Source organism: Phaethon aethereus, assembly GCF_964289735.1.
Source record: "Phaethon aethereus genome assembly, chromosome: 6".
Classification (NCBI taxonomy): Eukaryota; Metazoa; Chordata; class Aves; order Phaethontiformes; family Phaethontidae; genus Phaethon; species Phaethon aethereus.
The window spans coordinates 19,001,328-19,017,017 of NC_138580.1; the positions used below are offsets into that span (position 1 = coordinate 19,001,328).

The 15,690-nt window shown below is 37.9% G+C and overlaps 1 protein-coding gene across 2 annotated transcripts in view; it reads right to left on the reverse strand.

Moving 5' to 3' along the window:
• Positions 1 to 2,694: 2,694 nt before the first annotated feature.
• RBMS1 (RNA binding motif single stranded interacting protein 1) overlaps positions 2,695 to 15,690 on the reverse strand; it is a 141,216-nt gene continuing 128,220 nt past the window's right edge. Inside the window, exons 7-13 of one of the 2 annotated variants that reach the window (XM_082001648.1) lie at positions 12,096 to 12,202; positions 11,168 to 11,217; positions 10,990 to 11,083; positions 7,654 to 7,704; positions 5,404 to 5,514; positions 4,660 to 4,740; positions 2,695 to 3,462 (exon numbers count right to left, since the gene is read on the reverse strand). In XM_082001648.1, the coding sequence (XP_081857774.1) occupies positions 3,385 to 3,462; positions 4,660 to 4,740; positions 5,404 to 5,514; positions 7,654 to 7,704; positions 10,990 to 11,083; positions 11,168 to 11,217; positions 12,096 to 12,202 (572 nt within the window). In that variant the 3' untranslated portion in view covers positions 2,695 to 3,384. Of the gene's footprint in view, positions 3,463 to 4,659; positions 4,741 to 5,403; positions 5,515 to 7,653; positions 7,705 to 10,989; positions 11,084 to 11,167; positions 11,218 to 12,086; positions 12,203 to 15,690 lie in introns of both variants that reach the window. The other variant, XM_082001647.1, reaches the window with a different exon arrangement.

A 15,690-nucleotide genomic window follows, 5' to 3' on the forward strand; every position in this document is an offset into this window, starting at 1 on the left:
AAAGACCAGACACTATAACTGCAACACTGCACTAAAGCAACACTCACACACTGCAAGCACAGAACATCATCTTAGATGTTTTACTATTTTAAACTTCAAAAAACCCATTTCATACAATTAAAAAAAAAAAAAAAAAGAAACAAACAAAATAAAAATAAACCAAAACACAAATTCTGTCATGCACGTGAATAAGTCTTCGTGGTCATCTGTGCATACCCAGAAATTTGAATTTTTTTTTTTTGCGTCATAACACTTGATAAAAATTTTTTTTTTACTAAAATAAACCTGTTCATGGGAACAGCTACTAGATGAATTTAAGGTTTTTCTTATGCACCTTATAGAACTTATAGCAAAAATAGTTTTAGTTGATTTCATTATAAATAACATTTTCAAGAACCTGTGCAAAACTGTCAATAATTCCTAAAGCACAATTGATCAGTAAAATCCATGATTGTTTCAGCCTTTGCACCCTTCTCCAGGCCAGGTCAACACTGGACATCTGTAACACAGAAAGGTCAGAGCTAGAGCGGAGTTACAACTGCACGCTTTCTCCCTAATGTAGCTGCCCATAAAACTAGATCATTCCCTGTTTCAGACAGCTGTGAGAAGACTAAGCTAACCCGAGTACACACGTGCGAAGCAGCACAGGCAGCACTACACCGGGCCCTTCCCAGGATAAGGCTCTCCGCCAGGACACAGCCTGTTTTGTGTTTTCCCCCTCTATCTCCGACACCCGGCCGGCGTGCCGAGTTCCCACCGGGGAACTGCAAGGCTGCATTCAAAGCTATTTCCTTCTTTCTTGTTTTGTTGTTGTTGTTTCCTTTTAATTGACCAAAAATGGTTGAGTGTGTGAGCTTACTCCTGTGGCACCTCCAAGGCTTTTGATCTCTAGAAAAGGAACACGAGTTTCTCTCGGTGCAGCCTCGGGGAGACTATGTACAAGCTACAACAGCCAATGCAGAGACAGCTACTGTGTCTCCACGGTGGTTAATACTTAACAGCAATTCAGGGCTCATTAAATTTGAAGGAAGACTTCTCAATTTACTGTATTGGCTTATATTGCCATATGGGTTTAAAAAAATACCCAGCTAATGAAAAAAAGTTTAGATAATTTTTTAATTTCTCAAGGCAAGACAAAGTCTGGTATTTTAAGGCTTGTACATTTACAGGTGCATATGTAATTATAACTTTTTTTTTTTCCCCAAGTCCCATTGACTATTTCACATAGTAGCAACTTTTTGAAAAGCAGCTATGAAGTACTAACTGTCACTGTCAAAGGAAAGTCACTGTGTATTTCTGGCTGCATCCACTTGTGCAAATGTGCTAGTTGTCATTTACCCCTTATTTATGGCAATATGTATATTGACTTTTAATAGGACATTCCTAAAAGTGCTGCATGTGCATTTAGAAAGAAGTTTCAGTTTGACAATAGTAATGAAGCCACAACAATTAGGAGACTGCAGTGTTCCCTGTATTTAGGGCAAGAAATAACTGTCAATTCCCTCCCCTTCACCTGTCTGAAAAATGACAAGTACCAACATGTTCCAGGGACAGAAATACCAAATGCCATACTCAGAGGCTGAAATCAGCTGAGTAATATTAACCTTCCCCACACGCCCACAGCCATAGCCCTTGCTGACATAGATTTCAATAGCTCCTACTGCATATAAACACAGGTACTTCTCTGAAGAATAAAATACGTGGAGGATTGGCTTACAGCAAATGCACAGTTGCTCACAGAGCTCGGTGTCCTACATAGAGTCATCATTACAAAATGTGTCTCAGATGGGAACACGTCTCATCCTTTCAGGAGACTAAAGGCTGCTCCTCCTGCCTGGCCCCAGCCTACGGGAAAGACACTGACAAGGCTGGAAGAGAGAGGCAGGACTGGGAGATGACATGCAGGATTATGTTTCGCCATCTACCACAGATCTCTATTGGTAAGGAGGTTTTACATGCCCACAGGGAAGACTTGAGGCAAAACAAGTAATTCCTTGAAAAGCGGTTAACACCAGCCAACAGCCTTGGCATAGGAAACGTGCAGGAGCCATGATTTTAACACTAGGAGATGGATAACGAGAAGAGTCTGTGGCTTTGCCTTCTCCCTGCCCTGGAAGCAAATCAAGGATGTGGGCTTTCTCTAGACGCCGGCATTTGGCCAGACTAAAATAGCAAACACAGGTCATAAGCTGCGCTACGCAGCCTGCGCCATCTGTTGAGTGTGCGAAGTTTCCCCATTGGCTTGTTTCTGCCTTTACATTCTTGAACGTGTAGGTTGTTATGCCAATAATGGGGATGGGAGCAGTGCTGTCAAATAACACAGCTGACCTGCAAAACCAAAGGCAACAGCAAAATGTGTGTACTGTTAGATCTATACATTTTAGCGAGAATATCACGCAATGAGAAATTCCTCATATATAACTGATTGTGATTTTTGAGTATTTAATACATGCCATGAGAGCTGTAGAAAAACCCTTCTAAGGTGGCCTCTAGCACATTATTGCAGCTGAACAGAATTTTCCAGTATAAGGTCTTACAAAATTTGATTTAAAGAATTACACGGTCAAATGGCCTGGTTTACAAAGCACTCTGAAAAAGACGAGTTAAGGAACAACTGAATTCCAGAATTTTAAAACATGGAGTGCGGAAAAGGGGATGGTTACTGCAAACTATGTTTTCAGAATGGCAATCCACAGAAAGCAAAACTTCTGCATGGAAGAAATTTGGGCAAAGCTAATGATTGTTTATTAAAGAAAGGCCATGCAAGCAAAACCAGAGGAAACCTGGACTAGGAAAGTAAAACAGCTCTGGAATTAGAGCCAAGCTAGGATTAAAAATTAACTGACAAAATCCTGGTCCAAACTGCTTTTTCCTAGAATAAAGGATGAGCAGGGAAGTCTTCAGGAGAAAGGGTCAGCAAGGATTTCTACCAGACCACCCCCTGCCTGTGGTCTGTAAGCCAGTCGCAAAGCTGCTTCCAAATCTTACATGTACCACAGAACTAGAGGATATTATACATATAAATACAGTTCCTTTTAGCATTGTGATTGTAGTATTTTTGCACTAATTCATTGTTATTCTTGTATACAGCATGCTGCCAAGATGAACAAATTAAAATACAACATAATGCAGTTATGCTGTAGAGAAGTTATTAAAACACTATTACTCATAATTCATTAACTCAGTTATGGAACCTGTGCTTCCTTTCCTGGCTTCTAACTCTGGCCAAGTTCAAATTAACTTCACTGCCTGTCCCCAGATATTACCAGTGTTATTTATATGATATTAAAAAAAAAAAAATTCAATACAGAGTACTGTAACTTATGAAATAAAATATCTTTCAATTCACATTGTTCATGTGACAGGATGAGCCCTACCTCACAGTTACTTATTTTGCTGATACGTATATGGAGAATGATCACTGGACGTCTCTACTGTAACCTGTTGTTGACCACTGGCTTCCTGCAAATAAAAACGAAGACAAGACATGAGACACAAAATCAGGCAGCATTATCCGCAATCTGTATTTCCATATGACTCATGCAACTAACAGTCTTCAAACCTAAAGTCTTTCTAACATTTCTCACGTGGGGTATTCTGCACTTTGCATTGATTTACATTTCAGCAAAGAAATACAATGATCATGCAAACCTTGCTTTGATGGTAACTAAAAAAACCTGCAAACCTTTGACATTACAGAAATAAATACATAGAGGGAGCAAATAACTGCTAGTATATTTCCTATCTGGAAATGCAGAAGAGCATTCTTCCCCTCTTCTTTTAAGGGACACACGAAGAATGAGATCTACTTACCACATGTATGAACACTATTGCTTTTGAGTACTGTGGTGTGATTGGCACTAGGCAACACAAAGAACTGTAGTTGGGACTTTGCACACAGACCCCCAGAAACCAGGATATTAATTCAGCTGATAGCGCTCTGGCAGACAGTGCAATCACCTAATTACCAAAACTCTTTCTCTGACCCACATGGGCAGATGCATAAACTAAACCAAACAAATTCTGGCGCTTCTGGACAAATAAGACTTTGAAATGAAGGTTTTTTTCTTACAGACTCTGGAAGAGACTGTTTAGCCCTCGCTGAATAAGAGCTGCAGCATACCTAGCCTAGCTCCTCTGTTAAAGTAGTACTGACCTACAAAAGGGTATAAGGTAAGGCAAAAGAGTAGACAAACTATTGTCTCTTCAACCGGACTTGCAGAGGGGCTTATTAGGCAAACAGGCACAGTATCCTGAGGTGCCAGGGTAAAATCGGGATTCTTTGCAAAAAGTTATAATCATGGTCTGTTGGCAGAGAAGTTTGCTCACAGGAAAACTAAATGAAAGATCAAAGCTATAATGTAACTCCTGGCTCGTTCCTATTGGAAGTTCGGTTTCACAAAACACAAAGTTCATCTGAGCTATGCTCATACGGAAGACTGCTCCACGTACTGTATTGCTACAAGTACAGGTCATTCTTTGTTACAATACTAGTTATATTAGTTGAGAATAATGACACTTTATAGTTTCAATATACATTGTATTCACAGTACATTCACAGTTACATTGTTAGGCTTTAAACAGTTGTTTTCCTAGCAAAAAAAATCTAGTATCATATTCATGTCTTTTTTTCTCTGGTCTTTTACAAAATATACTGACCTCGACAGGAACTGCTGCTGTCTGGACATGTGTATATTGGGGTATGTAGGCTCCTTGCATAGCTGTTGTGGCTGGCATGTACTAGAAAGACAGAGAGTCCATTAAATTGAGGCAAAGCCCAACATAAATGTAAGAGTATTCAAAATGCCTATCATGATATTGTTTAATAGATATTGACTGTTTCCCTAAAGCAATGTATAAGAGAGAAAGACTTTTCGTCTTAAATATGTATGCTTTTCTGAAAAAGTGAGATACCTGTTTTGAGAAAACTCAAATTTAGACTTTGAAGACTAGGTAAAGAGCTCTTCCTTCTTTGTTAATCCAAATCATCACCTTTTTTTAATTCTACCTGCTCAGAGAAGAAGGGTCTCTCAGTTTAGAAGCTAGCCTGCATCTCTTCCGGTTTAGTTTCTGTTCCACACTTTTGTATTACTTTCTGCAACTCTGATCTGAAGAGTAAAAACAACTATTGTTTTTTCTTCGATACAACTTTGTTTGTTGGGTTCCTTTCATTTGCTTTGATCTATCCTATTTACTCATTTCCAGTTTCTGATCAGCTAACAGAACTGAACAGAAACTGCTGAATAAGATTTAAAACTGGAGACAGTTCTTAATACTTAATTGGATGAAAGACTGCTTAAAGGATTACTTTTTTCCTACATGCAAGCTGCACATACATACTGTGATCTACATGCAGTATTTTCTACTTGTGTAGGTTCTATTTTGTATTAAATTGCTACATACTGTTCCAGTACTGCCTAATGAAAGATGACTCATCTGCTGTGTCAGAGGGCTTATCATCGATGCAGGCTGTAGTGACATGGTGTGGTCCATGGAGGGAGTCAGTACAGCACCCTATCAAAACAGAGAAGAAAGAAATGGTTGCAGCAACACTCAGATATTAATTAGATTCTCGATTTGAGAGTCTACGTATGGCCTGTCCTTCTGAGGGGATATACCACAAGAACTCTCCTTAATCCCAGGCTCAGGAAGCAGGTCAGGGGCATTCTGAATACTCTATTTGAGCAAATGCGTTTTGCACAGTTTGGTAATGGGTTAAGAACTGCATTGACTTCCTATTGAACACGCAACTGATGTACGATGCACTTGAGGTACCTGCTGAAAACACTTTGTAAAATACGAGTTTAACCAGATGCTAACTTTAAAGCAAATATCTGCACACATTACCAGGTATAGGTTTATTTAGCTTAAGCTTTGGAATTTCAGGCTTTAGGAAGAAACTTTTATCTCCTCTTTAGGAATGGAGGCTTTGGAGTAACATTTCTGTTAGGGGAATTCTACCTGTCACACATGATGTTCACACACAAGACAGAGCTGCCCTACTTAATGGCTGGTTTCATTAGCACGCACATTTTAGAAGAGTGGGTTAGCAATGCGCTATAAAAGACTGATTCTTTGTTTAAATACTAGCTACTGTGATGACCTTTCTAACACTCCTGTGCCATTTTGTTAACCTCATAAAAAGTGTATGTCGAACTTTTACCCACTTGAGATTGCTAAATATGGAGGGCACACTCATAAGGTTTTCAGAGTTATCTGAAAAGGAGCGTTATCAACAAATTTCATTTTACCAATCATGTTCTACAAAAACACATTTCCAAATGCTTTGTATGACTTATGCTTGCAGAAGTGTTCATTAAAATTGATGGAAGTGCAAAACTAGCAGAAATAATTGCAGCGTACTGAAAGCAAGTATTTTGAATCAATAACTAATCCTTAAAAAGAAAAGAAAAAAACCTACAGAGTATAGTTGGAAAAACAACCATGTGATCAGTGTAGATGAAATGAGTCACAGGCACATCAAACACTAAAAGAATTTCCTGTCTGCAGACTGCAGGCTTCTCTGCAAAGCAAATGAGCAAGACAGTACTGGTCTTTGCACAGGCCAAAACTGAACTTAAGTCAGGAGTCTAGATCTTTGCTTTCTGCCGTGAAATCTCATCTTGTATACCTGTGAAACTAATACACCTTATAGCATTGGAACATATTAACTTGTATCTTTCACCGCGTAATCTGTAAGATTTTTTCAGTGAAAATCTGTGTTGACAGAGAGAAAAGCTAAAATCAGTTGTGTGTGTGTGTTTAACATAAAAAAATCAGAAATACAACAACAATTAAGTGTGTGAGAGGGTGTTCTGGTTCAGTATCACTTCTGAATGCACAAGAAGAAAATGTTCTGCCAAGATTTACATTCTATAATCTGCATGGAGAGGTTAATTAAAGTCAAGACAATATCCCTCCCGTATCTGAAAACAGACTTGTTTGTTAACTACAGGAGTGCATCTATTAAAGCGCCTGTTATTATTTGTAATGCTCATCTCAAGGAACCTAAGAAGTCTCAGATATAATGGTACATAATTGGCAAATGTCACAGATAAGAAGCAAAATATCATGGGAGAGCATAGATTAGAATACCTGACAGTCTGGTACAGATGCCACAGCCAAAAGTGTAGGGAGACTAGCATTAGTCATGAGTGGTGAAGCCAGAACAAGCTACACAGGTTCTCTCAAATGAGTGCCCATAATGTCATTTATATCACTACATCTATCTGTCTTTCACAAATCATCCAGTCTGAACTATTCTAGACCCATTCTAAAACCTTGGATCTTCAATTCTAGCTCTTGATAGGTAAAATAGTATATAAAACATTGGTATTTGTGAAGTACTTTCTAATCAAATAAATTTAAAGAAAAAAGAAAAAAAAAGTTTCCTTAGGATGCTGACTAGGTAACTCTAATTGTCCTCATCACCTCAATACCCTGAAGGCAACTTCCTTTTTTTCCCTAATAAAATGAGGCCCCAATTCAGGTTACTGTCTTTGTTTCTCTTTTCATTTTGATCCATGATTTAATCATGATGTAGTTATCAACACTCTTGAAGTAATTGGGCAGGAATTGGCCTATTTCCTGTTCTTTAAAGTATGTAAAGCGTTTATACAATCAGTAACACAACAGAGAAGCATAAAAACTTACTGGGTGCTGCATTATATATGGTTGAGGCTGCATCCAAGAAGGACTCTGAACCTAGAACAAAACCAGTATTTTATTTTTTGTTTTAGTCATTCTTTTCCTTGAATACTCCAACTGAGATATAGTAATAATTTAATGAATCATGTTAACGAGCCCCTTCCCTTATTTATTAATTTAATATAATTAGTCACTCTGTGGAACAACATTGATTTCCATGAAAAGTGTATTTATGGTACCTGTAAATCAGAAACAAGATATGGAGACAATATACCACATACACCTTTCAGAACAGTATACTGTATTTTTAGTGGTGGTCTCAGAAACTTTATCAAGTACACTGAAAGGCTTCAAACAGATGCATGAGAGACTTCTGCTGTGTTAAAAATGGAGGACCCTTCTGTCTTTGAAATTCCACTGGGGAGAAGTAGTTGGGATCTCAGAAGGTATAGCAGTATTTGCCTTCTAGTGTGATTGGAATAAAATAACTTATTGGATTTTCACAAGGGAAAAAGAAACCAGAAATTCTGCTGGAATCGTGTTCCAGGAACAAGGAGAGTATTTAGGAGAACTGTTCTTCTCCAAGACGTTGCGGTATGTTATTCCCAAAGCACAGGAACAGGAGAAGGTTCTGACTAGCATTTCTGCTCTTGCAACTAGCATGTTTTCTCTCCAACAACACTGACTAACCAAATACTACATTGAGGCAGGATGCTTAACTTTCCATGAAAAGGTAAATTAAAAAGATTAAAAGGTAAACTAATAGGTTATATCGTTACCTTAGTAAAAAAGAGCTGGTTGCAACAGCTCTTTGAAAAAGTGTGCTGCAAGAAATATTAAAGGTAAGAATGGAAATGGTTCCTCTCCACCTCCTGTTGGTGTGTAGGATAAAGCAGGATTCTTCTTCACCTGCACTGCACATGCATAACTGACTCACCACTGCTGCTGGACATTTAAAGTCCCTTAAACACCTCTACCATCATTACCAGAGTCCTGTGAACACGACAGGTAGACAGACAGTCTTGCAGAAAATACCTCACCTGGATTTTTTTCAAGATGGAAATTTTTCTTCCCTCCTTTTGGTACTGACTTTGAAATCAGAGTAAGTTTTTTTTCTTTTTCAATCAGAAAAAGAGCAAACAGGAGTTCAAAAATGTAAAACACTTAACTCTCCCTTTCCTCAGGCAAAAGCTTAATGGAAAAAATACTGGTACAGCCTGACTAAAGCTTTGGCTAATCTCATACTATGATAGCAACTGGCTTAGTACTGTCATTTGGGTATGCAGGAATTGCAGAAACAAACGCTATCCAAAACTTTCTTAAATTTGTTTACCTTTAATAAGAATAAATCTAGGAACAGGTTATACCATGCCTCAAAGAAAAAAAAAAAAAATCATGCTCTCGTGATATGTTCTGTTGTGTAGATGACAATGCTGCAGGTTTCAGTTAGAAGGGATCAGTAATGAAGATGTGACTAATGCTCAAATTGTGAAACTTCTGGCCAAGAACCTCCTTCCTCCCCAATACAGAATACTTGAATTTAATTTCCAATTCCTATTACAGTGGCATTTTAAGCACAATGATTGTCCATCCACAATAATTTAAGCTCCATGCCATGTATATTGAAATACTGGTAACAACAGTTCTGTCAACATACAGTATTGTGACCTGCCTATCTCAATAGGCCCAGAAAAGTGATACAATATTCCTAAGAAGTGTGTTTCCATGCCAACTTCCAACTTTTACTTGGATTCTGAATATCTGAGAGTCTTGTCTTGATAAATAATTTATATTTTAATAAAGAATAACAGCTAATTCTACTGGAATATTTTTTTCTGGGTAGAAACTTGCTGTAATTTTTGAGGTATTGCTGTATAAAGCAAAATGATTCAATATACTGAAAAATACAGTACTAGCACTGTCTGCTGAGAGCAAACATTGTGTTGCATAAGTCACCTCAGAAATTAATATAAAATTAATCCAGCTGCCCTTTACCCCAGAGTACACAGGTTTACCTCCTACATAACGCTTTGCTTGCAAGAAGGCGGCATTAGACCTCCAAACTAATACCAGGCAAGAACAATTCCTCATTCTTGTCACCTGGAATGGGAGGGTACATGGAAATTTCTGCATGGGCATACTGACCAAATGGCCCCCAGAGCCTCTGTTAGCCTTCTAGATGCCTTCTGCACAGCCTTCTACACTCATCTGCACCCACAGTGAGCTAGAAAACGCAGCACGTCTCTCTCGCTAAAAAGCAAACAGCCTCTTCTCCTTCCCCTGACACACAGAGGTGAGAATTTGCCAGATTTAATTAGTTTTGGTTATTTATGACCTGAATCACCGATGTTTACTTCGTCTAGGTGTTAAATAGTAAAATGCCAAAACAGCTGATTGTTTAGCTTACACTGGGATAATTGGCATGTCTCAAATAGTAATTACAGAGCATATACGTGAGACTGCCATACTAATTGCATTAAATACAAGTTGCTTGTAAACTAAAATGTACAATGCCCTAAAATTGTGCATTCCTATGAGATTTATATTGAAGTACAAAAACTGTTCCATAGCATTTCTCAGCATGTTGAATTGTTTGTCAATATCCCTTAGTGAGGACTCAAGATGACAGTATCAAAATTCCTTTTCAGGAAGCTTTGGACTGGGCTTTAAGAACAAAAAATGTGCATGATTAATGTTTTAATTTATTGTTCAAAATAAAGTAACTTCTGGCTTAGAAAAACAGTTCTAGACTATTAAATGCTTTACTCCTAATATGAAAACTCTGACTTTGAACGCTAATGTAACTTGAACTCTAAACACGTTTTCAACTTTCCTTCTCTAATATCAAGCAAGTTTCTGTACCCTTCTTAGTACAACTACGTAACACATTATTGTTGGGCTTTTTTTATTTGCACTGAAACAACTTGCTGAAAAGTTCAAAAAGCATGGAAAAATATCTTTGAAACAGACTTTAACTAAATCAAGAGAGTTTTAAAAAAACAGTAACTATTTTAAAGACGTATTATTGACATTAAAAGAACTTGACAACAAAAAAATGAAAAATCATACATGACATGCAGAAGTGGCTACAAATACCTCAGCCATTAGCACAAGTTATAGACTTTGTTTTGCAGGACACCATGTATCTCACTAAATTGTTGTGCTTCCTGAAATAAACACACTTTTAGTTTTTAAGGCCTTCATTTTCATGATGTACAGCATGAAGAGGCCACTTCATTAAAATTAAGCATTACTGGAGAATTTATAAAACCAGATGTAGCAATTGATAAATAAACATAAGCTCCAATGAACCATTTCAACTACTAAGTTCTAAACACAAACCTGGTATGTGGAAACTGGAGAAGCAATATATGGCGTAATAGATGTCTGAGTGATCATTCTGTTTGCTGTAATACTGTAAGGTGACGGATAAAATCTAGAAAATGCAGAAATATTTATTAAATGCCAGTTCTGTGTATCTTCCATAATGCAAATTTTATTTTTTTGGGGGTTAACATACCCATTTTGTAAAGCAGCTGTGGTTGGATCATACGTGAGCGTCATTCCGGCCTTTAAAAAAAAAAAAAAAAAGTGGAAAGAAAGAGTTGACAAATTTCATTTTGATTGTAAATTATTTCTCCCTTTCTTTAGTTATATTAATTTTGACTGAAAACTTGTATTGAAGTAGTTTATTACTATAAGTTAGGGAAAGATTAATTGACAGGAGTAATTATATAGTGAAAAGAGTGCGAGATATTGGCTACATATACAAGTTTTTAAGTTCCCAGCATGAGGAACAAAATGCACTCTATGAAATACGTGGCTAGGAGAACATGTGTGTTTGAGAGGCAGGGCATGAAGATGATTATGTTAGGGTGTTGCCTACAATATATTAACTGTAAGTATGAATGGAGAGTGCTGTTTTTCAAAAGACACATTTGAATTTTCTTGGCTCATATAAATGAGGTGTCTAGGCTTGCTAACCACAGTAAGTCTATGAAACTATTATCTTGAACATTAAAGATTAAAAAAGCTGTGACTAAAAAAAATTAATGCTGCACTGCATTGGTATACTATTTTAATCTTATGAAAGTGATGTGCATTTCAGTGCTGCATAAATCAAAGGATTATTCACAACATGTAAATAAAGTTATGTTTCAGGTAATTTTATAATACGAGAAATTTCTCAGGCATATTCTTGACCAAGTTGAAGGAGATTTTATTGTTCACTTTAATGAGGTAGGATCTAGTGTTTTGCATTTTGCCTTTTTTCCTCTTAAGAAAAAGTTAAGTATTTTATAGAGTTGCAAACTGTCAAGTAAGGGTTGCTTGCATATTTGTAATATGCCAAAGAGCCAAGCCAAGAAGTCTCAATGCCTATCATTTTCATAAGTATTCATTATTGCACACCCACACTAAAGCTTGAAGGGAGGACTTACAAGTCTCACCTCGCCTTCTCTGTGCCATGCTCTTCCATTCTGTATATATTTATTCTGATTCTGTCTCTTTTTCTGTCCTCCATCGGCAAACTTGCACAATAAAGGTTCTGCAGGAACTGAGAAAAAAAGAAGGAATATTAGTTGAAGTAGTGTTCATACACAGCTAGCTGTTCAGCACTCCAAATGAGGTATGGTTTTAAGTTATATTCCCAACATGACAGTTAAATAACACAGACTCCTACTACAGCATCCATGACTGTTCTGCATAGCACAAAGGTAGCTGCCACACATACAGAGCATCTGGAATGCCTTATAACTTTGATTTTAAACTACTGCTCTAAAACCTATTGGAAAGAAACACGGTCTGTATATCCTGAGCATGTGTCTGTTGGTCTGGGGATAAATGAGAACTGCCCCCTGAATTCTGAGCTTTGCCTCTTGGGACGTACATCTCGAGAGGGTGGAGAATAAACCTGGCCAAAGGCCTTTAATAAATTCCTCCCACCCCCTGGAGGTTTCAGTAACATCCCCAAACTTAAGCTGCTCTGCTTATCCAGAAGAGCTGGCACCGTACCTCCACTCACTCTCGCCAGCAGGGTGGAGGGGCATCTTTTTCTCCTGCCACCTTAAACTGAAAAAATGCCACAACTGCCCATTCCCTTTTTATCTCTGCTCTGTAAAGAGCACGCAAGGCAACCAGAAATTCAAGATTTTTCTTTTATCTTGTTCTTTGCATACTGTCACGAAATGGTATCACTATGCTTTTTTAACTATTTTTTTGCATAAAATAATCCGGACCATGACTTCCATTTCTAATGTCAAAATTCATGCAATGAAGAAGAAAGGCTTGCACAGTATTTTTTCTCTGTTACTAGCTTCAACTGTAATAGTTTCCGAGTACCTACGGCTGAAGCACAGCGCTGCTACATCACACCACACCCTCCCTAATCACAGGGTGGAAGCACTGTTACGACTTGGATGCGAACGCTTCTCCGCCAGTAATTCCTGACACGTGAGCTGTCTAAGCTTCACCGTGACGCTCCTCAGCCGTTCGCTGTTTGGAAACACCTGCATGAGACACGGCTGGATCTGAAAACACCCAAGTTTCCAAACACTGAGGAAACATGTGAGGTGGGAGGGCCACCCGCAAAAAACCAACCCCAAGAAAAATTTCAGCATTATCTATCTCATGCAACAAAAATCTATTAGTATAACCATGGCCAGTGCTGATGTGCTCTTCACTCCACCTGCATTTACAAAAGATGATGGGTATTGAAAACTTCCGAGACTTATAACCTGGCAAAGAGCCTGGCTTTTAAACCACTGGCACAAAACTAACACTAATGGCCAAGTCACCCCTGGCGTTGCATGGCATACCTAAAATACTAGCTCTGGTTCTGCTGGAAAAATATCCACTTCCTACACGATACATTTTTTGACAGCCTCCTCTCTAAAAGAGGATGGACTGGGAGACAGAACTGGTATGTGGTTCCCAGTCTCATCTCCAACACTGACCACACATCTGTCAGAGACTTGTACCTCTCCTATCTGTGTGCTGTTATTCAGCAAATAACTTCAGTACCGAAGTCCGACTCTCTGATATTAAACATGACTACTGAATTAATTTAAAATGTATCAATAATTAAAATCCTACCATCATAAAATTAACCAGGTGAAGGTTAGGCTAATGACACCGGAAAAAGTACTGGAAACCTATGGACAGTGAAGGAAATGCACAAGGAAATTAATAGAAACCCTAAAGTAGGAGAGAGAAACTGGAACAGATGGTCTTCAAAATCTTGCATTTCTGAGAGGATTTTTGCCATTCTCAGAATTGAGTTTTGCTTTGGGGTCTTCTATTGTGAGAAACAAACTCCATCTCAGCATATTTGGGACAAAAAGATACTATATCAATATGCTGATAATTTGATGTCACTTTATAAAAGCTAGTTCCCAATAACCTTGGTCATATCACACAGCATTTTAACCCACATACAGTTCTGCTGAAATAAGAGGATGGGTAAAATTGTCAGGTTCTGGTCAGAAATTATTTTGAGACTGATTTTACACAGTGAGGAAAAAAAAATCATTAGAAAGTGAGAGCTGAGATTCAAATACTGAAGTTAACTGCCTTAAATGCAAAAAAAGCTCTTCCCCAAGTTGAGTATCTCTGGCTACTTATAAATTATTTCAAACCATCTAGTACTGTGGGAAGCGTGTGTGACTTCCAAAATATACACTATAGATTTTTGGATGAATTCAAAAGAAACTGGCATGAGGATGGCTTATAAAGACATCAGAAAATACCTAAAAGTTTCTAGCCCTGTGATTCTGTTTTATAGCACTCACAAGTAGAAAACACTTTATTTAAAACTGCATTATGCTTTCATTAAAAATCCCCATAGCAAATAGTACAAAACTTTTCTGAAAGCTTTATTTGTGCTTACGTTTCCCATTGCCAGAAGATAATTTTTTTTTTTTTTTAAAACGTGGGAGTAAACCTGTCCAACTGCTTGAATAAAATGTTCATAAAAATCTATTTTAAGAATAAATATTATTTTTGTCAGTAGATAACTGAAAGCAGCTAAATTTTAAATTATGGAACATCTTCTGTGGTGCATTGGAAACACTCTCCTGGCAAATTTGAAGACGAAGAAAAAAATGGAAGAATAATAATCCACATGTATTGGATTTTGCATACGTAATATCCAAAACCTGCAGCAATGAAACAAAAATTTTAAAAGGCATTAATCTGTGACTTGCCAGAAGCTGGTGCTCCATCTTACTCAACACAGATCTGGTCATGGGAACCTTTGTTTTTCTGACCTTCCAGCTTCTCTTGCTCCTCACTGTGTCCATAAATGAAGCCAAATGCTGTGAAAGCTCCAGCTCACATTAAAAAAAAAAAAAAACAAAACCCAAAACTGAAGCAGACCATCTATTTAATACCGCTAACTGCTGTGAGGAGGCTCTATAACATTTGCTTTCCCTGACTCTAGTTCAAGATCTGAATGCTGATAGTGAGGACTGCTGCAAGTGAAAGCCTATCTGCAATTTTTGGCTGCTCTTCCATACATGTGACCTGAGTACTTCCGTGTTCACTGCTTCAAGAACACAATGACGGATGGTCATCAGAGGGAGGGCCATGAGAAGGAGATAAACCTTCATGGGAGCCAAGTATGATCTATTGATTCCCTTCCCACCAAAGAATGAACACAGCCCGTACTCTCTTCAAAATTAAATCTGAAATTTATTTCTTCAGCTTACCTTTCCTCATATTTTCCACAAATATGCAAGATATTCTCTCTTGCACATACAAACATGTGTATAATAGATAGATATATAAACAACAAACTCCCAACAAGCCCTACAGACCAGTCAAGCAGTATTTTTTGTGGTCCAGGAAGGGAGAGCAATTTTTATTGTTTAATTGTTGGGAAGTGGGCAGGCCCAGTGGTGAAGGGGAGCATTAATCACTCAGTAACTTCTCTGTATGTGTAAGACAGAGAGACACAGTATAAACATTCAGAGTTGCATTCACAGCTAAGAGACAGCTGATGTAAAAGGCTACGACTTACAGTGGATTTATGCTTCTGCAGCTAAG